Here is a 25,685-nt window from a genome sequence, read left to right as displayed (position 1 = left end):
AAACAACGGTCAAAAAATGAGCAATCACATATTTTCCTGAATATAGCAAAGACTCAGTGTAGAGAGTTTAGATGTTATCATTATCCAGTTTGGCCTGTTTCCATGTTATGTGTTTGGTGCTCTTTGATCCTCATTTCACTGATTAGAGAGGGTGGAGCTGAGAGCTTGACACGAAGTTCACCCTGAGTAGGTTGGGTTCAGCAAAGCAGGCCTACATTAAGAATAGATGATTATCTCATTCCCTTCCACTGGTCTTCCAACTGACATTGTTTGCTTGATTTTGCATCTACACACACTCACACACCACATTCTACTCACGGCGTCACTGATATCCTTACAATCACGTCATGTGACTCAGTATTTAAATGATCAAATAAAAATGCTTCCATTTTATTTGGATAATAATGAGTCTCCCTGCTTTGTCAAATTTTTGAGAGTGGTGATGACAATCCTGTTTAGTGAATTGTACTTTTAGTCAAACTAGATGTGCTTACTTTGAGAATGTAACAGCAGTGATGGAAATGAACTAAGTACATTTACTTAAGTATTGTAGTTAAGTACAATTTTGAGGTACCTGTACTTTACTATTTCTATTTTTGCTTTACTATTTTACTTCTACTCCACTTCATTTCAGAGGTAAATACAGTACTATAGTACCCCACTACAATTATATGACACCTTCTATTAGTAGTTAGTTTACAGAATTAGGTTGTACATTCATATGTGATGTAAAATTGCATCATGTTAAGGATCTAAATACCTCCTCCACCAGCGTTTAACAGTAAGCTTAAGAGCATTGCCATTCATGCCATCATGTTACATCAGCTGTACCTGAAAAACACAAAGCCAGAAAAACAGAGACAAGCTCTGGCATGATGTGATATGTAACTGAAAACACCAGCAGGAAGTGGTACATAACAGATTGCACATAAAACCTGTTCGAGTCAACACTTCAGTTTTTTGTGCCAGTGCTTTCCATGTTTCCTAATTATTATGGGAATCCCCAGAGAACATGAGACTGAACTTTGACTGAAATGTGTTAGAGCCTCATGTGACCTGGGTTTACAAGTACTTTACTATGGAAGGAGAGGCGGGTGTATACAGAGTTGAGAATGTCAGGTGTGTTGTGTAAGAACATTGGGAATCTCAACAACAATGACTGTGCACAATTTGGAACAGATCCTTTGACAAAACATCTTGTCGATCAGGTTTCTGTTCCCACATTTCAGTCAGACCAGGGTCATACTGTAAACAGGTAGAAGTCACAGAGAGACAAAAGAAGGAGAGGTAAAAAGCTAAGAGTATTCAGTGCCAGCATTTTTTAAATTCTATTTCACAGAATAAGTGGCCTACTTACTTTTAAAATGTCCATTTTTTCAAGGGTCTCTGACCTCTTTCTCCCATATTGTATGCCAAAAACAGCACTTCCTACTGCAAAATTTTACATTTCATAATCCCCGATCTCTGTGGCAAATGAGTAATATTACTGACACACAAATGGAGTGTTCATAAAGCATTTCCCCCCCCACCCTAATTTATGAATGCATCATAGATCCCACTTTACATAAAATGTATTATCCACTAAATTAGACAGAGGGATTTGACTGACCCACATGAGCTGCAATATCCGATCAGTTGAGGCACATTAAATTGTGAGAGCACGCTCAAATCATGTAATGGTTTCAAATGCGCATGCTCAAACGCCTAGATCTGATTATCAGCTACTGGTAGGCATGCGGAGCTCAGGGCACGGTTGTGATGCTGCCATTTGGCCATTAAGGGGAGTTGAAACACCATGTGAGACAGGCTCTTACCCATGATGCGTCACTTTTAAGGGTGATTTCAGATATAACCTGTTCTACGAGTTTTTGAAATAAGTTTAAGAATTGTCTGTGCAGGAGCAACATTTACAGTCAATTTTAAATCTATATTTTTATTAAGATTTACTACTATGATTTGTGTCTAGAAGACACAATTCATAGTCGGAGGGTATTCGTACACTTAAAACTGCCCATCAGATGTGGTAAACAAGCACTTATATTGCGCCATTTGGCCGAATTTGCAGTAAGCTCACAGGACTCACACTGAGACACCGTGCGGGAGTCCACACTGGACGTCCGAAACAAAGAGGTTTATCACACGGACCCGGGAACGCCTTTATCCCCGCCCCCTAGCGACAAACCTGGCGGTCATTGGTCAGATCGCTGCACTACGCCTCTTTGATTGGCTGGCGGCGTCGTCATTGAACGTCTCCTGTTCACAGTCGTCTCAGAGCAGGAGCGCCTGTGACAGTGGGCTGCTTTGATTCATGCTGTCGAGGGGCCACATTTTTGGGATTAGCAGAACATTAATGCGGCCAGAACAGAGCGCATGAAGGTATGTTTACACGGAGGGTTGCGGGAATATTTACCTCTGGCTTTCAGAAAGTATACCTCTAATTTAATCGGGTTTTTTAGTAAGAAAGCAAAATGCAAAAGTCCTTAGACAGGTCTCTGACAAAATCTGGTATTTTGCTCGTACTGTGTGGGGCTTTGTCATTTCTGGTTAAGTGAAACTTAAATCCACAAACTATGTAGTATTATAATAATGCTAATAATCCAAAAGTGTTCTTTAGATAGTAGATAAGAGTAACAAATTGCTGTGATTCAGGTTTGTGTTGAGTTCATTTTCAGGCTAATGGGTGTGAGCACTAGAGTGATATTGATGCAGTATTGATTATGCCATTATCACTCCAGGCAATCTATATACATAATAGCTATTTTGATGTTTTTTTGTGATGTCTGTGACATTTAATTGAAGTGAATGTTGCCAAGATGAAAAATAATGACAGTCCCCTGTGTCAGACAAAGGGTTAGGACGGCAGGTGGATCCTCTGCTGTTTCTGAGCAACCACAGCAATCATGTATTGCTTTGAACACACTGAGCAGTCTGTTCTGCACATTGATCACAGCACAGATCCTTCCTGGCTTCTCAGCTAGTACAATACAGTTTAACCCAGACTTTTGTTTGCTACCTGAGACCGTATTAAGAAAGCAGAACAGTTTCTAAATGCACACAAGCAGGTGAACACACAGAAGCAGTGTGACACACGGGCATTTTTTGGGGGGGGGGGGGGTGTTATATGCTGCTGTTTTAACTTTTTCTGATTTGCATGACTATGACTTGAGTTGACCATTGTCACATAAAGATATGTGCCAGTGCTCACAAAGCTAAACTGCAACACTGCCACTTGAAACCTTGAAGGCTATAGAGTGGAGCTTAGGGATTTACTCTTGAGTGTCGACTCCCATGGTGTGGGCATCCCTGGAATGTTGGAATGATTTTTCATGGAAGCTGATCTACAGATATTGAGTGACACAGAGAGTTCGGCCTACATTGACAGCAGGCAGCTCAAACACACACTAATATCTAAACTAACAAATGTCAGTTTGTGTGTGTGTGTGTGTGTGTGTGTATATGTTTGTGTGTTTGTGGGCGGACAGGACTGGAAACCACCCTCGCAATAAATGTCAAGTTAGTAGCCAGTAAATAAATACTGATTCACACTTTGTTGCTGTGCTGTGAAAGCATGGTGAGCCACAGAATGAATGAGGAATTTTGGAGAGACAGTGAATCTTCTGGGATACTTTAGCCTGATAGTAAACAGTACTCTGGATATACAACGTTCACCGGCAGTGAGGAGGTGAGGAGGCGTTTGTGTAAAGTGAATATACTGTAAGAACAGTTGCTTTCACTTATACAGATTAAAGGAAAAAACCTATGATAAGAATCATATGCTGTGCCCTTCACAGTCAGCAACCCAGTTGAACGCACATCTGGCAGACACGGTGGCCAGCACTCTCCACCATCATCAAGACACCAAATGAGGGAATATATTTCAGAGGAATGGTGTGCACCACTCTACTGGAATTATAGAGACTTGTAGAATCTGAGGAACATTGAAGTTGTTCTAGTAAAATGTGTTGGCCCAAGTTCCCAACACCTTAATAAGACATTGACTCCCTCTGTATACAGCATGTAGTAAACCAGGGGTCAGCAAGTAGGTTTTTCAGGGATTTCCATTACCCGGCATAGTAGAAACAGAGGCCGACATGTTTTGTTTATTTCTTTTAATTTATTTAAGAATAAACTTGATTTATAACATGATTGTATCTGAGGGTGGATTTTATGTGAGGGCTAACAGAGTTACAGCTTATTTTAATTTGGCTAAAATGACTCATACGCAAATATACGTCTCTGTGTTGCACTTCCAGACTAGAGATGTACTTTACTGGTTATCCACCCATGATAAACAGTGGCCTCCTTTTATATATGGTTGATTCAAAATCTGTGGTTGTTGTTGCCTTAGAATTTCTGTTAGGCTGCCACATATTTGTGTTTGTGATAACACATCTGCTATGGTCAAATGGGCTTAAGTTGTGGAAATAAAACAGAATTTAGAATTCACACATTAAAATTTAATTTGGGGTAGGTTAAATAATTTAATTTTGGCTCCATGCTCTGTTCAAATAGCATGGTGCAACTTGGTTTTAATGCCTCTCTACGTGCAGGGGCAGTATTAGTAACAAGGTTCATTGGGATTTACACAAGCCTTGTATTTATTTTGTTATCTACAGTAGATTTGTGAAAATTTTGACATAAAACTATAAAGGTTTAAACTTAAGCTTTCATCAAGAGGCCAAATATTGTTGCTTTTTACTCCGGATTTGGCCCACAGGTCGCTATTTTCATACAAGGGCGTCCTGCATCGAGCTTTCTTATTTATCGTCTGTTAACTTATTCATGGAGTGTGAGTGTGAGACCCATTTGAGGTGTAAGAGAGAGACAGGCTGATCATTGTAGCCTCTGTTATCTGACTTGCCAGCTTGCACATACTCTGTCAAACACACAATTAACACCCTGAGGAGCAGCCGCACTATTATAAAGCACTGATCATAATCTGAAAGTGACTTCACCCTTTATTTAAAAGATGAAGTCAACTCTGAGATTGTGTATTTTGTCTTATTCTCAATTTTAAGCATGATGTCAGCTGTGCGAGGTGTGTTTATGTCTGGCCCCGGTGACTAGAATAGACTAGGCTGATGACTCACAGGATACAGAGTGGAATGGCTAAGATGTTTCAAACAATCACATTCGCACAATAGTCTTGTGATTCGGAGTACACTGAACCTTCGCAGTGGGCATTTGGGACTGAATAAAGCAGACGACAGTCCCTCAGCAACTTAACATGCAGACATGCTAATGACTTCCTGTTTATAACCCCGAGCATAGCCCATTGAGACCACAGATGGGACCCCAAGTCTCATCCTATATCAGCTCTGTGCTCTCACTGAAAAATGCACTCAGACAAGCCACCGTGTGTAATATTGAGAAGCAGTTTTATTTCTTAACTCTGCAGATCACTGTGATTCATTTTATATTCAGTTACTCCTTTTTGTAATGACACCAGGTTTGACAAGGCGGTATCATACAGTATTAATCTAAACCAATCTCTCTCTCTCTCTCTGTGTCTTTTTGTCTTTCTGTTCAGGAGGAGAAGATGAATGTGGAGGCTCTGAGCAGAGCAGAGCTGCTGACTCTCCTCAGTATTTTGGAGGGAGAGCTGGAAGCCCAGGATGTCGTCATACACGCCCTGAGGGTGAGTTAGCCATTACAGGCGACACACACTAATCCCTCCACAGACTGTGTCATACACACTGCAGGACACCTCACATATATTTAGGAGCAAACATGCAAAATTATAGCTTGAAAAAAATATATATTATAGCCATCCTTAAATTAAACAAAACACTCTGTGACTGTCCGTCTTCATTGAAGATGTCCTTAGGTGCTAAAATTAACCTGTTTCAGCATTACACCCCCAAAAAGAATGTCAGCCAACTGGGAGGGGATGTGTAAACAGGAAACTGCGGAAACAGAGCTAGTAAAGACAATGGCACAGGAGCCATTCTGGTTTCCCAGGACCTTTATTCCAACAGAGCATCAGCATATTGCTAGTCAGACAAGTCTTTTTTTCACTTGTTTTCCATTCAGGAGCTATTCAGACTTAGATATGTCCAAATTATATCTAGATCCAGTTCACTTGCAGTTCATGGTAACTCAAATGTGTCTTGAGTGACTATTTGTGCTCACATTTGTTTAAATCTGGGAAACTCCCCAAAACTGCCAGAAACAAAATTTGCCCTCAACCAAGGAGGAGGACTGTGGTTTCTGTTTAGTACTTTGACTCGGCTACATACTTCAAACCCTTGTAAGAGTTGTTTGGCTTTGGCATATTAGCCGTATCCAACTGTGTTTGAAAGCCTAAACACAGACTATGAAGGCAGTCCTTCATGGCAGTCAGACACGCATTTAGAGTCACACTATGCTTCATATGTGAACACAGGAACTCGGAAGATCTCTGAAAGTTTTGAGGCACGATGTGGATCACCCAGCTTCACGCTGCGAACAGCTGCTCAGACATCACTCAACAACAACCTTGTCAGAGGCGTTTGAAGACTATTTCTTACTCAAGCTTGCTCAGTTGTTCCATTAATCCTCAGTTCCTCCGCTTTTTCTTTCCAGTGAAAGAGCATAGCTTTCCTTCAGCTACAATGCTTTGTAGTGTTTGAGCCTAGTCTGATTGGCTCTCTCTGTGTCCCTGATTGCTTTTCACACTCATGGCTGCAGCAGCTGCTCCATGCTTGGATGAAGCTGCTTAGACCCTGAATGCTTGATTCATTGTCCGAAATAGGGATTGGGGTTATAATGAGGACATGTAGCTGGCATGACTGTCTTGTGTTTCAATATTTAAGCCTTGATAGTGGAGTTTATCTAGAAGGCAAGCGAGGTTGTAATAATGAGAGGATTCTAGCGCTGGGGCCTGAAGGGAAGCTGTTCCAACCACACCAGCTCAGATGCATCTTAAAAGGCATTTGTCCAGATCTGATGCATACAGGGTTTGACCTGAAACTCAACGCGCACTCACAGTCATCCCCTCAGGACGAAGGTACAGTCGCCTGGCTGTCTGTACTTATTCCTCTTTCCGTATCTCTAGCTATACTGCTTTTTTTCCAGCCCCTTCCTTTCCTCCCTCTCTCTCTTCCTCACACACAGCCACATTACGGGGGGTCTTTCATGTTTGACCATGACCCGTGTCCTATTTGCCCACTCACACACACTCCGTTGGTCCCTGGTGGGCCAGTTAGAGGCTGCCGTGTTTATTGTGGAGAGGATGTACTGTATAGAGTTGTAGGCACAAATCACTGACTTCCCTTGTTTCCACTGGGGGCCTGTACACCATTTTTACTGACTGGTCGATGTTAGGGCTGATTGTGTGTAGACATGTGGCTGCAGAAGGGAGTGTCAGGGGGTGAGAGCAAGTTAATGTGCATCCAGGAGGCCAAATCGTGCACTGTCTGTCTTTCTCCATCTTGGCTGCTTTTCATTTTCCACTGATTTTAATATGCCACAAACTATAGTGTGTATAACAATATTATTGTGCAGTTGGAGTTCTCCTCCTAGTGTTGTCAGTCAACATGCCGCGTTAACCAAACTCACTGTGTGCCAATAATGTATAATTGCATGTGAGGATGAAAGGCAAAGAGGTCCTCAAATCCTCTCCACTCTTTTCCAACTTTAAATATTTTCCCCTCTCAGCAGCAAGTACTTGGGATGCCTCCAGATTGCTCGGGACAACCGCACTGAGGCGCTTTTTAACCCTTCTTTCACCTTTGAAACTCCTGAAAACTTGGAACTGTCTCAGCGTTTGCTTACTCATAAAAATGGCGTCACCTACGGGGCTTGTCTCTACAGATTCTCGATTGTGCTGTTCTTGTGCGCCAAGGACACAGATAGCAACAGTTTTACCAGAGAAAACATTCCTGAGAACATGACACCAGAAACAGGTCCTGCATTCCAACAGGAGTGGCATATCTGTTGAGTTGATGATTGTCAATATGTACTGTATAAGGAAAGTAAAGCTATTATTATTTTCTCTCTGTCAGTAATAAATAGAATAGAGCCAGTTCTCAGCTTAAAGGAATGCTGGTTAAAGAAATGAAAGTAGACGTTGGCCAGAGCCTTGACTACAGCTCCTGCACTTTGAAATACTCAATGAGGGAGCTCTTGAGTCTGTCCTTAGTTAAAAAAAAAAAAAAAAAAAGTGAACACAGTGGAAAACAAACTTACAACATTCAAACAAACCCCATCGGAATATGTGCCATCTGCGCTAAGGGACCGCTTCAACTTGTTTTGGACTTTGACACAAAAAGGCTTTGTGGTCACGAGTACCTGTAGCTGGGAAACAATTAATGTTATTTGGCAATGCATTTAACTGTTTTTGTTTACCCACCCCATCAGGTTTGTGTGGTTAAAATGTTGCGGTCAATCTCTGCAGGACTTGTTTTGTTTTTCATATTATGTCATATCCTGTAATCCTAAAATGCTTTGTCTATTTTTGCAGGGTGATGTGTTTTCCTAACTCCATAAACAATAGAGCCTGGCTAGAGTGTACTGTTTAGATAAGATTGTATATTCTGTTGCTCTACAAAAATCACTGCCCAATTTGGACATGTTGTCAAGACTAGTAGGTGAAAAATAAGATATAAAAAGAGGTTTTTGCAGAAACAACACAGAGGGTAGCCTTAAAAATAAGATAATACCTAATGTAACACTGTTCTATGATGTTAGTGAAGTGCTTTCATATCAACAGCCTGAGCCTGAGGCCTACGAGAGTAAAGCTCCCTGACCTGAAATTGCTCAGATGACATCAAAGCATCTAATGTAACTTTCTTGCTCTTATTGCACAAAATACACACTCATACATACAGCACATCACACACACAATTCACAATAAGGATGCATCCGGGTAATGTTTTCTGTAGGATGCCTTTTTATGGCAGTCTCTCTAATCCATAAACTCGACTATAAAATAAATGGTCATATCTATAACAGTAATAAACTCACTTGCTTGGACAATTAATTGCCCAAGCAGTTTAATTTTTGACTCTGCAGTTACAAGAAATACTGGAGCACTTCCTTGTTGCACCTAATGACGTGTTATGCCTTTCCAAAAGCATTGCCTGTCCAAAGGGTGAGAGCACCTGCTTTCCGCATTCATCACTAACCACTGATGATAACATTTGAGGCAGTTAAACATTACTTGGAAGTTATTTTATTTGGCGTCTCCCCAGTTATCTCAGTGCCATCTGTGGTTAGTGTGTGGGTGGGAGGTGTGGAGGATATGGCTTAAGCCTTAAGCACACACCTTAGCTTACACTTCAGAAAGCATACACTTAAAATCTCATCTCTCTTTCTCTCTCTTTGTTCTTTCTTTAGGAGAACAAAAGCATGCCACTGGGGCGGGTACCCTACACAAGTGAATTATCCGTTAAGTCTATTTTTGTACCCTCGCAGTTTGTACATTACTTTTACCTCATAAATAATGTTATAACCAATATTGAGTAAATCAGTGTACTACCTTTCCACTACCTTGCAACAGTGGCATCATCCCTCACCAGCTTCCCACACTGCCAATATAGTGTTTGAAGGGGACAAGCTGCTGCAGGGGCTTGAATGCTGGTTTCTGTGACGCTTAGTGGGGCCTTTTCCTCTGCACCATCTGGGCAAACTAACCATTGTTACTTTATCTGACTGAAGTAAACATAGCATTCGGTTAGGCTGAATTTGGAACAGTTTTGCACCTTAGCTATTACATTTGGGCCCACTATGTGCTTATTATAGTAAATCTGTGAAAAAAATACTTTTTAGTACAAAAATGTGTGTGTGTGTGCCTATTTTTGAGTGTCTTATTCCATTTCACACTTCTGTGTTCTCTGAACCGTCTGAATGTGCCACTAAATGACTTTTTAAGACTGATATGGTTTGCTTTGAACATATAATGTAAACCCCATTTTTTGCTTTTACTGTAGTGAAGTTCCTGGACAGTATTTCACTGCCAGTTTTGAATTTATTTGTTTCCCTTTAAACAAAGCATGCAATGACATAAATGATACAAAATATATGCAAATGGCCAATATTCACCAGTTTTTCATTTCCCATAACGATTAACCACAGAGGACATTCTGTGCAATGTCAGTGAGTTCACAGTAACCGTTGATGGAGGCCCAGCTACTATGCAACAGTACAGCTGGTCAGTTTAGGACCCACAGGACAAATGTTCTCATCGTGGAGATCTTAGTTCATGGGAGTGCATTTTTATCCAAAGAGATGTCAGGACTTAAGGCTCTACTTATCAGTATTTTCTAAAATGATTAATGTGAAAATCATCATGAATCATCACCCAACTCTCTAGCACTACAGAGCTTCTCTTTCAGCCTCTTTTAGCTAATTGCTCACTGCTAACCGACCCTGTGCCCGATGTCAGAAGGCAGCTGGTTCAGTAAAACAAAACAAAAAAAAAACCTCTGATCACCCAAAACTCCATGATATATGCTAATTGCTCTGCACAAACCTGTGGTCAAAATTAGTGACTATGTAGCTGGTGAAAGTTGAAAATCTAGCAAGCTCAGCTAGGTATGCTGTGTTTCTCAGGTTTCGGTAGCGACTAAAACAGAGTTAAAAGAGAAGTGAATATGGAAGTTACATTTGTCATGTAGCCTGAAACGCAACCTCTAAATAAATCCTAAAATTGTCCTGTGTCTCCTGGACGTGTAAGCAGCCAATTGTTTGCTAACACATTGTCCATAACGACTTTATGGGGTGATAATATGTCAGGTCATGTCAGCTTGTTGTACCGTTGTTGTTTTTTTCCCTCTAGTGGCCAAAAATCAATGAATGCAGCTTTAAGTAGTTACATTTGCTATTTGGTTTTCCCAAATCAATACTACAGACACTTCCCTGTCAAAGTGTTGTGTAGCTAATGATATGTTGTCCTTAGCTTGCTACTTAGCTTGTCATTTGTCCCCAGCACCCAAGGGGAGTAAAACACCAAACTCTTTTTTAAGTCTTCAACAAAACTACAGAACATACTGTTGGGTATGTTATTATTTCTTGTGATTTTTCATAACTAGTACCTTAGAGAACTTCATAGTGCAGTTAAGGCACAATAGGTGTGTAGGGCTTATCTTAATACAAGAGATTAAATGATTAATTTGAATGTTGAGGATATTTTCTCATTTTACCATTTCTCATTTGCTATGAGTTTCCCCCAGCAGATTGTTGCTAATGTAGGTTTTGCATTGAGCTCTACTGACCAGCACCAACAAAGTGGGTCAGGGCCCTTTGTGTCTGTTTGAGTTAGCAGCCTCACCAACTCTGCTAAATTAAATTTGACTGCCAGTGGATTGATACCTCTGACCTGCCAAGGCCTGTTATTCAACACAGCTGACAAGTGGTTCATTTCATTCTCCACTATTTAGTAGAGCAGAATCTGTCCACTCCTCGGGAGAAAAAACTGCATCACAAAAGTCATCATCTAGGAAAACACTAGAGGGTCCGCAGCTGACCTACTGTCCTCTTTTCTACTCCTTGTTCTTTGCTTAACATGAATCATATTAAGCATATCTGATTTTCTACTCTCAGACAAACAAATACACCGCATTGTGCTTTTCATGCACTGCAGGTTAATAATCACAATTCTGAATTAAAACAACTTATTTGTTTTGAAATAACCAAAAGTTGGAGCATCCCATTGCCTTCTTGTTGTGAAGACACTTGCATAGGGACTCCTTAAGTTTAAGTTCCATGAAAGAGGCTTTTCATATTTGACAGGTCCAGTCCTGCTGTCCTATTGTCTCTGTGTGTCTAACTGTTCTACCAAAGAGCGGACTAATTCACCAGGAATGCATACTTTTCCCATAACCCCCACTGCAAAGCTTCTGGACTTCAGATGTTACCTTGGAAACAGTTGGTTATGCTAAGAACCATATGCAGCATGGTGCACACACATAGGGCAAATGTACGCCAGCTGCATGCTCACAGATGCACGCAAATAACAGATACTCACATGCATATCCACTCATCCTGATTTTTATAGCAATTACATTTCTCTTTCCTTCTATCACAGTATTATTTAGGAGTCATATTAAAGGCTTAACTGTACATTTGTAACAGGAGATATGCACCCGACACCATTCAGAGCTGTAATGTTGTACATGCCAGCTGCTGGTTTCATTGTGTGACCGTCTTTACTGGGGCTTATTAAGGAAACAAGACTCCCTGGCTCTTTTCAGCTCACACAAGGGCATGATTGTGCCCCGAGGCTGTAGGTAACTGGCTGACAGAGAATTGGTACAGGTGAAAAGCATCAGGTTGTCTTTCACACCTTGTTACAGCTGCAGGAAGGCATTATAGGATACAGGCTGTTGAATGAAACTGTAATTGAAAAAGTGACAAATGTAGTACACCCGTTTTAGAAGCTAAACCGTTGCATGAAATTGTACAGGGATTCTTACATGCTTGATGCAAATTCAAAAACATATTTAATGATTATGAGACAGTGGACCAAAAAGGAAATTGAGAGCATATCATTTATTCCTTGCTGCTGCTTAGTTGTGGAGGCATTTGTCATCGGTGGTAGGGCAGAAATGAGAGCTTTGCAGTAGGGGGAATTTGCTTGTTGTGTCCTCTCATAAAGGAAAGCACACTCTGTCATTATGATCAGAACTATCCCGAGAAAACCAAGAGAGACCAGACCCTATAGGCTAAAACTGCTACACACTAACACACACACACACACACACACACAATCCAATCTAAGTCCGTCCCTTAATGATCTGTTATTACAGTTATTTAACTCAGGAAGCTGCAATTCTGTCTCCAGATAGATGAAGAAGCTTTACAGCTTAACTCCAAATCCCAGCACAAAAACAGTATGCACACCGCCACAGGTAAACATACACACAGTGGCTTACACACACATACACATCTATATTCACTTACTAAGGGAAACAGAGACACACACATTTGTACCCACTCTCACACATTGTAGCCTACTGGGTCAGACATGGAGACAATGCAAGAGACTGAAGGCATTGAGACAGTGTCTTTGTACGAGTCCTGTAATCTCTTCACTGAGGGTCACATTCTTTGTTCAGCCGGAGACAGAGCCTCAAATACAGCCTCCTTACTGATGTCCTCAGGGTGTGTGTGAGTGTGTGTGTGTGTGGTTTTGCACTACTGCATTCTAGTGGTGCATGTGAGAAAAAGAGGCTGACAGAAAGGCAGAAGTAGAGAGAGAGAGAGAGAAGCATTTTCTGAGAAATGATGATGAACCGGCAGAGGAATGCAGTGCAATGCATGTTTGGGCAGGGGGATGACGGGGGCCTGAGGAAAGGGGTGTCTGATGAGGACTGCATGGGGAGACAGCGATGGGTGTCCCGAAGGCACGTGGAGTGAACTCTGTGACATGTGCTTACATCACTAGCACCGCCAGCTGACCCCGCATGGCTCCAGAACTCAAACCTAGTCACCGCACGCAGTTAATAAGACCTACCGATGATATATCAGGGTGACCCGGAGCGAGGTCGACAAGGCCGTATCACCTTTCACTTCATTTCATATCATCCCAGCCTCTTTCTCTCAAACAAGCTTGAATAATGTATGAGGTAAAGTGAAATCACTTAAGCTGCCTGCGATAATTGTCCCTCAGGATCTCATTTTAACCATTTAACTAGTGTAATCACTTTTCATTCACTTATTTTGTTTTAGTTGAGGTATAATCGAACTGCTTCATTAGAAACAGCTCTGTGTGTGTGTGTATATGTGTGTGTGTGTGTGTGTGTGTGTGTCTTATTTCATGGCCCCGTCCTTCATCCCTGCATCCCCAGGGAGGAGTTAACATCTGCCCCTGGTGGGGGTGGACAGCAGCGCCTCACCTCTTTGTGTTTGGGTTGAGGGGAAAGACCATCTGCTTGTGCTCACCCTGACAATAACATCACTGCACGCAGATGTCCTGCACACACTCACACACACTCCCCAGTCTATGTTTGATGGTGATACGGATCCCTAACGTCATTGACTACAAGTCAATCGTCTCTTCTGCATGACGTGCTAAAGTGTGTGTATCTGTGCTTATATACAGTGTGTTTGTGATGAGTTACTGTGCTGATATATGTTTTTCTTGGCACGGGCAGTGAGGCCTCATTTTATCTTCTTTATGCATTTTTTTCCTGTGCTGAAAAAAAGATCTCATCCTATCAAATCCATGCACTGACATACACACTGTTCATTTTTTCTGCTCAGTCAGGACTGAACATGTTCAGCCCACAGGGACACATCTAACACCTCTGCTTTTCTTGTTATCACTGGGTTTTAGCTACACATGTGAATGTATATATGTGTTCATCATTTGGTATCATTTGGCATATAAGTACAAGTTAACAGAACAAAACAATATCTGTTTGTGTGTATCTTCTAGGCTCAGCACAGAGATGCTTTTGTCCAGGAGCGCTACGGCCAGTATGACCTCAGCGATCCATTTCTGGCCCTGCAACGAGACAGCGAACCAGAGGAGCGCCAAAGCACACTCACCCAAACTCACACACACCTGCAGGGCCGGGCGGTGGGCCCAAACCCTCTGGCTGTGCTTAAACTGGTCATGGCTCATTGCAAGAGGATGCAGGAGAGGATGATGGGACAGTTGGCGGCTGCTGAGAACAGACACAGGAGGGTAAGAGTCAATGCATGCTCATACACAGTCATGAATAGACACTCTCACACATTCAGCCTCAACTCACCCCGTCTGCATTTCAGATTGCGTGTGGGGACAATTCTGCAGCCACTCAGGAAGTAACACTGGGGCTTACACTTATACAATAGGCTTGTTGTGTGTGTGTGTGTGTGTGTGAATATGTGCGTGTAGGTATTTGTCTCCATGTTTCAGCCGCTGTAAAACTGGCTTTGGGGTGAGGCAGACAGAAGCCGCACCCAGGGCTTAGAGGGGTGATATGAAGCTTTATCACAGCAGAGCTCAAGGTCTGAGAGTTCATGTGAGTCTTAAACAGCCAACCCATCGAATTAGTCAGAGGCACAGAGGCAATACTGGTGGGCTAGGAACCCTCTTATAAGAAAAAAAAAAAGGTGTTATGTCAAATTCATGTGCCGAATCCTGCAACAACACACCTGTCTGCATGACGTGTCATCTAATCGTTTTATTTGTCTGTTCGTTTGACAGATGATAGCTGATCTAGAGGAGGAGAAACGACGGCGTGCCCAGGACTCCGCGCAGAGTGACGATTTCGCCTTCATGCTGCAGACAGAAAGAGACAAACTCTTGCAGCAGGTGTGACTGACACACAAAAAGCAGACAGTGTATTTGCTATGCTGTCGTACTGTGTGTTTATGTATTTCTATGTGTTTATGTTTGTCTCAGCAAAAGCAGTGCTCACAGTTCTACTTGCTGATAGATGAGCACATCAGGTGGAAGAGATTTTTTTTTTACTTCCACTTCTCTTATTTCCCTCTCCTCTGCTTCTCTGCACAGTGTGCTCTTTATACTGGTAGCTGTGATTTAAAACCCAGCGACTGAGCAGGAAAGCATCAGTGGAGCTCCATTGTGTAACTCTGTAGGGTGGAGAGGGCTTTGCCTGTTAAAGTACAGATGCACACACACACACACAGGCACTGCTATGCACAAGCACAGGGCTGTTTCATAGGAAACAGAGGAGGAAGAGGCCATTGTTTAGTTGTCCAGCAGTCATGGGGCTTTATGGCCTCAGGAAACCTGAGATAATGGATGTCCATGTCTAATGTAAGGTCAGCTCGCGCACACACACACACCGCGAGCACACCATCGGGCACTGTACAAACTTTGCATAGGGGCCTTATGTAAGACAGGGTTCCTGAGTGTCTCTCAGTCTTCCTCAGCCTTTCCTGCCTCTGTTGTTTTTTGTACACTAATCACACACACTATGATTGTATTTCATCACCTCCCATTTCCTTCTATTACTCATCAAAGCTTTTTAAGCAGCACAGTCACCCTCTTATGACCTCATGGCTAACTGAGGTTTCAATAAACATGCCTTGCGAGCAGATCATTCTTTAAAAAAGAGGGAAAAAAAGAACAACTGCTGATTTAAATGTAGTTTATTAGACAGTATTGAGTGTGGATAGGGACCAGAAAATTGGGAGAGAAACAGGGATTGATATCCTACAAAGGATGTCAGCCATTGTCCAAGTGAGCTCAATTTTTATAAGCTTTGTGTCTATTAAACCAAATCCAAATAGAAAGAAATAATGTCCATTTGAACATATGCAAAAAGACACTGTTAGTTACTACCAAGTCAATTGTAGTATAGTTTTAATGGGTTTAGTGCAAAATATATATACATTTTATTATACCTTAAAACTGGGAATGTTTCTCATCCTGTGTTGTATAGGTGTTGCATATGTAACAAAGCAGTGTTCTTTTGCCTCCTTGTGGTCAAATTTGGAAAAACTGCTTTGCCTGACTTGTATCTTTCACCTTCTCTGTCCAGCTGGAAGTTGAGCGAGCAGCAGTGCGGAGGTTAGAGAAGGAACAGGCTCAGGCGGTGAGCCAGGTAGAGGAGTCACTTTCCCAGCAGCAGCAGCTTTCTTCAACTCTGAGTCTGGAGCTCCAGAAAGCCAGCAGCCAGGCCCAGGAGGAGGCTCAGAAGGTCTCCCAGCTCCACGCTTTGCTCCAAGAGGAGACCAGCACTGTGGAGAAGCTCCGGGGGATCCTTGAAGATGAAAAGAGGAGGGCAGCCCAGCTAGAGGCTATGTTTGAGAGGCAGCAGGCTGAGTTTCACACAGAACGAGAGCAGATGAAAGACAGGATCAGCAAAGAGGAGGAAAGGAGTAGGGAGCTTGAGAGACAAATTGGGGAGCTGAGTAAGAGGTTAGCTGAAACTGGAGGATGTAAAGAAGAGGTAAAGGAGGCTGTGGCAGATGTGAAAGAGTTGCCTTCCAAAATGATGGTGGTGTCCACCTCTGTTCAGACTGAGCCGGATGGAAAGATAACTGCCACTCCTAAAACCACCTCACTGTCAAAGGTCAATGGCCATCACATGCTCAAAGAGACAGAACTGACACAGGAAGGGAGAGGAGCAGAAAATATAGGGGTGGTGGAAAATGGGGGAGGAACAGCTTTGCATTCTCCTCTCCATCCTCACCCTCATCCTCCCTCTCCCTCCAGCACAGCCTCCTCTTCCCTCTCCTCTTCCCCCATTTCCTCACCTGTTCTGGCAAAACGTCTCGGCAGCCCAGGGTTCCATCAGTCCTCCTACCAGGCTGGAGTCAACCAGCGATTCCAGGCCGCCAGGCACAAGTTCCAGACCCAGGCTGAGCTGGAGCAGCAACATCAGGGCGGCCCTCTTTCCCCCAGGGACCTCTCACCCACCACCTCTTCCATCCCTCCTCCACCAGAGAACAGCACAGCTAAGCAGCTGGCCCGCAACACGGTAACACAGGTGCTGTCCCGGTTCACCAGTCAACAGGCTGGTGTCAAGCTTGCGCCAATCAGCAGCTCTCCGTTTGGTACAGACTACCGCAATATAGCAGTGTCTCCTACTGGGGGGAGGTCGCCTTCTTCAGGGCCTCTATCTCCGGGCATCCGCTCCCCCTTGACTCCTCGCTCAGAGAAGACCCATCCTCCTCCGATCCCTCCCAAGAGGCCAGGCATGAGTCCGACTCCAGGCTCCCCAAGTCACACTGCACGGACCAGCCTCTTCCCAGAGCTGACAGGGAACTGTGGGCAGAGTGGCCAGGAGGGAGCCAAGGAGCCAGACCTGGTTTTATCTTCTAGCAGCTAACAGCCAGGACATACAAACTGATAAATCAGTCAGGTCTAAATCAACAGCTACTGTAATATTCATTTACTAGCTCTTAAACCCACATCATAGCACTCATTATCAGTGGTATAGGATCCAACTAAACACTTCAAAGCTAGCCTGTTTCAAACAGATGCATTTAAGAGTTTGTCAAATCCTACCTCTACACCACAACCTGAGAAACAATCGGAAAAGAACTAGAGAACTTCTATTAAGTTTGCTGTCTTTATTCCTTTATATAAAAAGTTTGAAATTTTAGAAGGAAACTATTTATCTGTTTTCCGCTTCAACCTTATGTAAAGGGTGTTGAGAAACATTTTTTTATAGAGACCAAGCTAAAGATCTGTTTGTTTTGAAAAAGAAACATTAAGATGATAACATGAAGATTTCATAGTAGAACACTCCTTTCCTTTCCTCTGAATGCTTAATCTGAGAGTCCTGTCAGGAGCAATAAAGACAACTTAAGTCTGATTCAAAACCATGTACTTAGTATAAGGAAAATAATGAAAGTAGAGCATAGCAAATGTGTAGCTGACACCAATCCACAATGAAATAGTGAGTAGTTTAAATGTTTTTCTAATTCCTTCTTAGGTAGTTTAACAATATTATACTGTAAATAGATTAAAGAATTCACATTTGATTCTCTTTTAAGTCTATAAATGCACAGCTTTTGCATGTGTGTTGTTTTTTTCTACTACACTTGTCATGAGTACACTGAATCTTGTTCTTGAAAAGGGAGAGCACACTTTGCACTACATTACTGTAAAATATTGTATGTCTACAATTTTATTTTTTATTCAGGGACAGTTAATTTCTGCTTCATCCAAACCAAGATGGACCATGTGTCATGTTTATGTCATAACTCTTTGGGATATTCCGTCCATGAACATAATGGGGACTAAATGTTTGATTCTTGCTACTGTAACTGCTGTTTGTAGATCTGTCAAATAATTGACATAGTACTGTGTCTCGTCTTAACAGGTGTTAAACAGATTCTTTGTTTTCAATGATGACTAATTACCTGGCTTCAAAACTGAGAAAGAAATGAAAGTAATTCATATTTTAGTCAATCAATTGAAATAAGTTGATTTATACACTACTGTTTGTCTGTGAGGGGCGATTCCCTCACATATTCATATCATGAACACCTGCAACATCCAGTGCTATTTTAAATAAACTGCCCAAGCCTTAAAACTTACAGTGTGTCAAAGCTTTTCTATTAAAAGTTTCCACAGGTGATCCTCTGAATCTTGACTTTTAGGCCATGTGACAGCATGAAATGAAAATAGCAATCTAGCCAAGATGTTCAGTCCATTTATTCGTACAACAGAATGGGGCAGTACAGTCTTGAACTTTACAGTATAACTGATCGGCACACAGTTGTAGTTTAGTGTGAGGGTTGAACACAGCACATAGTATAGCTAACAAGTAACTGATCCAAAGTCAGCCTGCTTAGACGTAATGTAACACAGACAGTATGATGTGGCCTTGCAGAAGTCATGTAACATATATATATATATATATACGATCTTGCCTTACATGGCGACTGCTTTGCGTTCACTTGGCATTGACCAATACACATATTGTTACAGTTAAGAGTGCAATATTCTAAGACTCCAACATAAACCAACGTATTAAAATAGAAATTTGCATACATGGGTTGGAGGATGGAGTTCTTTACCATAGGAAAGAGATTTTGGCAAATAAATCTTGGTTAATATGAGTATGTTTCCTTTCACAAGGAAAAGCTGTACAGCAATGGAGGTGGTGATGCCAAAGAGAACAGAATGTATTTTACTGTAGATACAGAAGCGTAATAGTCGCTTTATCTTATTTCAGTCATCATAGCTTGCATGGGTGGATACACATACATCTGGGGAGCACAAACAAAAAAAAAACAAACATTTCCTCAGCCCTGACAGACACAGACAAACATACAGGTCTACAGTGCAGGAACAGAGCTATGCTAAGGATCATGCTACTGCTAAATGTTAACAGCTGCAAAAACTATCAATTTAATTATCATAATATAACTGCATTCCATCTAAGTTATGTAATACTATAAGGTTGGGACAAGTTAAAATGTCAGTTGACTGCTATTGATTTTTCCTGTCAGTGTTACCGATACACCTGATTTCCAATTCCACCATACATGACGACCTCTAATGAAACAAAAACGTTCACAAAATTCATACCTCCCTGTTCAAAAATCAAACCCTGATATATAACGGTGTGCTTAATTTCTCTCATCAGCTGCCTTGTGCGGTCCTGGTTCCTGTCCCTGTGTGCTGGGATCACCACTTTGACATAATGATCACAGTTTGTTGCATCAATTTGATAAAGAAAAAAAATGTTATTTTAACTTCTGACATCTGAATTTATGAAGGTCTGTAATTTCTTGGATGGCCGAAGAAAGATTTACTTCTTCAATGTAGCAGTCCTGAGCACAGCCCTGCACACTGACCCAACACAACTCTTTCACAACACATTCAGAAGTAACCACTTCCTCCAAACCATGATTATCTTCATAACCACAGCTTCCTTAGAGCAGACAGATACCTGTGCCTAGCAGTCTGCAAATCTTCAGTTTTGCTTCTTTTTTTTTCTTTTTTTTTAATATTAATTCCTTGCCCCATACTGATATAGTTTTGCTTTGGTAAGTCCTTGCGCATGTATAGGTGGGTTGTGGGCCCAGTGGAGTGTGCATCTCCCTGGTCAGTCCCTGACCTTCCACTAGGCATTCTGCATCTCCTTGCCAATTTTGTAACTTAGGATCTTATTCCAATCGATCTTAGTGCGTGTGACAGGCAGCTGGCGACGCAGGGCTTTAAAGGTGGTGTCAGACATGGTCTGGTAGTTCTCACTGATTGCAGTCTGAGGGCAAAAGTGTAGGGAAACAAATAAATATTTTAAAATGTTCTTCTTTCAAAATGTTTCACCTGTTATCTTGAACATAAAAAAATGAAATGTATGGTCAATGAAAAGGTATCTTACCTGGTAGTCATTTTCAGCATTCTCGATAATGTCAACAAATTCCTTGGCTGTCTGGCTTTCATTCTGTTTCAAGAACACACAAAAAAATCAGTCACCTCCTTAGTACATACCAGGAGCTGACACAACCAGTCTAACAGTGTGTAACATAAAGTTTAAACCATGCTGAAAACTGCACTATTGTGCTCATGCATAAATTTTTTTACTTACATTTACTGGTATTGATTCTTCTACTTCCTTATGGCTAACCAGCTGCACATTCCCATCTTCATAATAGTGTACCTGGAGACAGTGAATCTAAATTAGCTTGCGTTTTCCTCTTTGACTTATTTATCGTTCATGCACATTGACTTTAACTCACCTGGATTTTCAACACTCCCACCACCTGAGCAGTGGACTGGCCAATGGTAAGCTTCCACTCTGACCTACAGCGACCATTCCTGTGTTAGGGAAATGAGAAGAAACCCTGCATTATAATCAGACGGCAGCATCAGGAACCATTATGGAACTGAGAGAAAAATGTTCATCAATGTCCTTTGTGATATTTTAAATATTAGTAATGTATCCTATCAGAGATACATATTGTATATTAAGATAAGCTTATGAACAGCTGTTTGCAGGAAGGACACTATACCAGAAGTTTTTGGGTTGAAACTGATGTCCCTCAATGCAGGCTATAATAGTTTGCTGACCGTCAACTGTTTTCCCATATACCTGCAACACACAAACGCATGTATGAGTAAAATGTAATCTTTATTGCTTAGATTATTATTTTCTAACAACCTTTTGCGACCCTCACCGTGCACACTCCAGTAGGGTAGTGCTCTTTGACGTAGGCACTAAGGACAGTATCGCAGGCATCTCTCCAGCCTTTCAGGGCTGTCTCTCCTTCATATGGCTGCACGTCGCTCACCTCTTTCCTTAGGTGGTCGAAGCGGAATGAGAGACGGTTGCGGGGGTCCAGGAAACGTCCCTGACCCAAGTCACCATGCTCTGTAATCAGGACCTATTAAGTAGGGAAATTAAAGATTGAAAAAGGTCTGGCTCTGACACTGCTCTTCTGGAATAAACAAGGAAAACATGAGGAAGAAACTTGCCGGCTCATCGTAGCCTTCTAGTTTGGCAGGAGTAAACTGATCCATGTTGTACTGAGCAAAGGAGCTGGATGAATAGGATGGACACAAAGGTACAGTAGGCATTCATAACGTGACACCAAAAATTCTTTCAACAAATGATTAACACTGACCATGTCAATATTACTCACTGCCCTCATCTAATGAGAAGAAATAAACCTCAATCTGCAAATATATCCCACTAAATAGAGGTTCAGGGGTGTTAAACTGTGTAACTTAGGAGTATTCTGATGTTTGTCATAGTTGAGTGTTACTTACTGTGATGCCCCCTCCCTGAGGAGGTTGTCATTGTTGAGAAGAAGCCGCACATCTAGCAAGACAAAAAGAAACCACTGGTTGCATAGTACTCTTAAAAGACAAAACAATAAAGCATTACTATCATAAGAATAAAATACCATATTAAATACTGTAGAATTATCACAGGCATCTTTCCACAAACAGCTGCTTCTTACCATTGAAGACTTCGTTGAACTCTCCTGGAGGGGCGTGAGTCACAAAGTTGGCTGCTATGCGGACCTACGGAAGTATATTAAATGTGATCAGTTAATTCAGTCATCATAATAATATGACTTGCTATACAATCAGTACAAAGGACACTACAGACCAGTTTTTAGCTATAATTAGTAAGATTTTCACTTTTCAATAAGAAAAGCAAATCTATACTCAATCTTCAACATGTCTATCATCAAAAATGTAAAGATTTGCTAATTTAAGGGCACCACTCAACTGTTTAAAGCCCCCTTCCACTCAAAAATAAGTTCAGAAGAAGAAGGTTGTTTTAACCTTCATCTGCTGAGGGGAGAAATTTTCTCTGTGCTCACCTTAAATCTCAGTTTAAAGAAGTTGCATACTGGACCACAACTGGCTCCAAACTAGTTTTATGATGTCATAAATCACCCTCCTAGGCACACGTCTTAAACTAAGATTTAAAGTGAGTCCAGAGACACCTCACACTCTTCAGCAGATGAATGTGTCAAACTCAAGACATTAAAGTGAAGGAACAATAAGCAAAACGCACTTTTGAGTGGAGGGTAGTGTATTTACGAGCAGGACTTTATGACATTGCAACTAATAAATAACCAAAATAACTGAAAAGACAATCGGGGTCCAAATTAAACAATACAAGTGCAATGCGGAAACTTGATGCCTGGTGTCCAACACTTTCAAAATTAACAATTTGCTTATTCATGTATTCTGGATTTTAAAATGAGGAAGAAAGTGTAGACAGAATTTCATTGTCTATGTAGTAGAAGTAGATAATTACATTTTTTGTGGAAAAACCTCAGAAGACATGAATTATTATTCTAAGCAAAGTATTTTTATATACTTAAAACATGTCTGAAGAGCATATTTAATGAATACAGATTGGACACTGAATTAGGAACGGCTACCTTGACTATGTGTCATGCCTGTAAAATCATGACATCATCTTGTCTTCAATGTTTTCGTTCAATAGACCTGTAACCTTAAAATGTCTCTTCATGTTATGAAGAGTATGTGGCCACCGTTGTTTCTAGCTTTGAAACCGCCCTGTTGGGTCATATAAGGTACACGGATCATTTAATAACCTTCCCTTGCAGACAAGACTATGCAAAGTTTGACAATCATAATAATTTGAGCTTGTAATGTGTCCACTGCCACTGGTATTACGGAGGGTGTCACTATCAGGCTCCATCTAAACTGTAGACACCCATATCCTGATCTCAAGTCATGTGAGGCCAACAAGTATTCGAGCTGCAACTGAATCTGTTTGACCCAGAAATCCAAAAGCAAAGTAACGTTAGCTGCTAATGTTAGCTGTAGGAGAAGACTACTTACTGTGTAACACCGCTGCATTTACAGCAAACTAACATTGCAGCACAACTTTTGGGAAGTGCTTCTGTTAAAATAAATTTAAGCACAACTATTAAAAAGTTATGAAGTAAGAGTATCCAGTGTTCAACCCATCTAGCAGCGTTATAAGCCTCAACTAGCATTGGCTAAATGGTTAGCTAATGGTAGCTTGAAAAACACAAGTTTATCTTTTCGATGCGTGACCTAATAATGCCATTATTCTTCTCGAAATTTAACCGTTAAATCGCGACAACATATAACAGTGGTAGCGCTCCACCAATAAGACAAAAGTGTGTTTAGCAAAGAATGAAATTGTCTTCAGACCTTCTCTTCATCTGACAGCGGCTCCTCAAAGTCAGCCATCTTGGCTCTTTGTGACCCCACCCACCCCGCAGCTGACTGACAGGACCAGCGCGAGCGCGGCGGTTGTAACTTGTGTCTCGTCAAAATATGTCTTACTGTGCTTAACCACAAAACACCACACTCTGATGTTTCAACAATTGTACATCAGCACAGTCTAAAATAGCCCAAATACTAGGGGGCGTTAAAAGGTTTTTTGTCCTCTGCTTCCTGTTGGGCGTTGCGCAGGAGATTGTTCTACAAAATAAAAGCATAGGCGTAATGTGTTATTCATGTAATGTCGGAATAATCGGAAAAATGAGTTCCCATCTGGGAAAATTCACGTGAACGCCTCATGCGGGTAGCTCCGAGTCTGAAAAGTCATAGAAACCAGTGCAGAAGTGCCATACACCTGCATTCTCTCTAATGGACAGCATGAGGCGGCTCCACTAACTCCGAAAAGAAGTTTGTTTGTATAGAAGTCTATCAGAAAATTACCAACTTCTCTCACTTGATTTATTACCCCAGTAAGCACTTTTTTAGTGAGTTTAAGGTCTCGATTGCTAGTTCCAAGTCTTCTTCAATACAGGATCATGTTCACTTTGTAAATTATGGTCCCATTTAGACTAAAATAGACGATGAAGCAGGGTATGCTGTAGGGCGTGGCTACCTTGTGATTGACAAGTCGCTACCATTGCGGTGCATGAGGTGCTGTAGTTGGACCCTGGGAGCTCCTCCCCAGCTCCATGTTCTTGTCCAAATATGGTCACTTTTCATCACTTCTGGCTCCAAAAAACAAGATGGAAATGGTCAAAATGCCAAACTCAAGGCTTCAAACTGGGAGTCCACAAACCAATGGGTGACATCACGGTAACTACATCCATTATTTTTTTTACTGTCTATGGAAGGCCCCCTCAAGTTGGAACAACAACTCAGAAAGTCCAAAAAGATTTTGGCAGACGACTTGCCGAAAGTTCAGACATCATATATGCAGAAACATGGCGGATGAAAGTAAATGTTTGCATGATGGCAAGAAACATTTTACTAATTCATGTATTGCATATCAATTTTTTGCTCACATGTGATTTGTAATATGGTATTAGGTTGTAACCATTAGTTGCTCTCCACGTAGAGTGACCTAGATAAGTTAGAAAAGTCATTTATTAGCATTAACCCTGATAACAAGTCACGTAAAGCAATATTTTAGTAGTTCTAAGGAATGTACTGGTGCAGCAACAAGTCTGGGACAAAAAACAACACATCTTCTTTGTAGCATCCATGTTTTTTCCATATTACGACATAAAAACTCATGAATACACCAAAGTCGGAAAAACGACCTCCAAACTCAGGAAATGGGACCATCCGAGGAGCACCTGAATGCAGCAGTAGTCATTATTCAATGATTCAATGATTCAAGGAAGGATTCAAGGATCATTTATTTGCCAAGTATATAAATGCTTGATTCAGCTTTCAAAACACCAAAAACATGTGTATTCAGTAAAAAAAATCTAACAAATACCATATGACATAGACGCTGTTATGCTGGGAGGATTCAATAAATAAAAATCTAACAAATAAATAAAGATCTAAAAAATAACAGCAGATAGCAGCAGGTCTGTAGGCTGAGGGGGTCCTTTTGTCTGACATTGTTCTGAGTTGT

The 25,685-nt window shown here is 41.4% G+C and overlaps 2 protein-coding genes across 2 annotated transcripts; one reads left to right on the top strand and one right to left on the bottom strand.

Moving 5' to 3' along the window:
* The first annotated feature begins 2,250 nt into the window (after positions 1–2,250).
* On the top strand, positions 2,251–17,918 carry LOC121895188 (CTTNBP2 N-terminal-like protein). Its single transcript, XM_042408122.1, has 5 exons — positions 2,251–2,376; positions 5,531–5,638; positions 14,360–14,611; positions 15,116–15,223; positions 16,419–17,918. Exons 1-5 carry the CDS (start codon positions 2,371–2,373, stop codon positions 17,709–17,711), a joined length of 1,767 nt encoding a protein of 588 aa, XP_042264056.1. The 5' UTR covers positions 2,251–2,370; the 3' UTR covers positions 17,712–17,918.
* Positions 17,919–19,023: 1,105 nt separating this feature from the next.
* Positions 19,024–24,234, bottom strand: capza1b (capping actin protein of muscle Z-line subunit alpha 1b). Its single transcript, XM_042408125.1, has 10 exons — positions 24,011–24,234; positions 22,306–22,369; positions 22,112–22,163; positions 21,818–21,881; positions 21,520–21,726; positions 21,355–21,434; positions 21,082–21,160; positions 20,931–21,002; positions 20,724–20,786; positions 19,024–20,603 (listed from the first exon to the last, which is right to left on the bottom strand). The coding sequence occupies exons 1-10, from the start codon at positions 24,047–24,049 to the stop codon at positions 20,463–20,465; spliced, it is 861 nt and encodes a 286-aa protein (XP_042264059.1). The 5' UTR covers positions 24,050–24,234; the 3' UTR covers positions 19,024–20,462.
* Between the last annotated feature and the right edge of the window lie 1,451 nt (positions 24,235–25,685).

This window comes from Thunnus maccoyii, chromosome 4 (genome assembly GCF_910596095.1).
Source record: "Thunnus maccoyii chromosome 4, fThuMac1.1, whole genome shotgun sequence".
NCBI lineage: Eukaryota > Metazoa > Chordata > Actinopteri > Scombriformes > Scombridae > Thunnus > Thunnus maccoyii.
The sequence above is the reverse complement of the archived record's forward strand: the minus strand, read 5'-3'. Positions and strand labels throughout refer to the sequence as shown.

Coding starts and splice junctions, on each gene's coding strand:
- capza1b (XM_042408125.1), bottom strand. CDS start 24,049: ATGGCTGACTTTGAGGAGCCGCTGTCAGATGAAGAGAAG. Junction 22,370..24,010: donor CGCTGTCAGATGAAGAGAAG/GTCTGAAGACAA, acceptor ATACTTCCGTAG/GTCCGCATAGCAGCCAACTT. Junction 22,164..22,305: donor GTTCAACGAAGTCTTCAATG/GTAAGAAGCAGC, acceptor TTGTCTTGCTAG/ATGTGCGGCTTCTTCTCAAC.
- LOC121895188 (XM_042408122.1), top strand. Junction 14,612..15,115: donor CTGAGAACAGACACAGGAGG/GTAAGAGTCAAT, acceptor TTCGTTTGACAG/ATGATAGCTGATCTAGAGGA. Junction 15,224..16,418: donor GAGACAAACTCTTGCAGCAG/GTGTGACTGACA, acceptor TTCTCTGTCCAG/CTGGAAGTTGAGCGAGCAGC.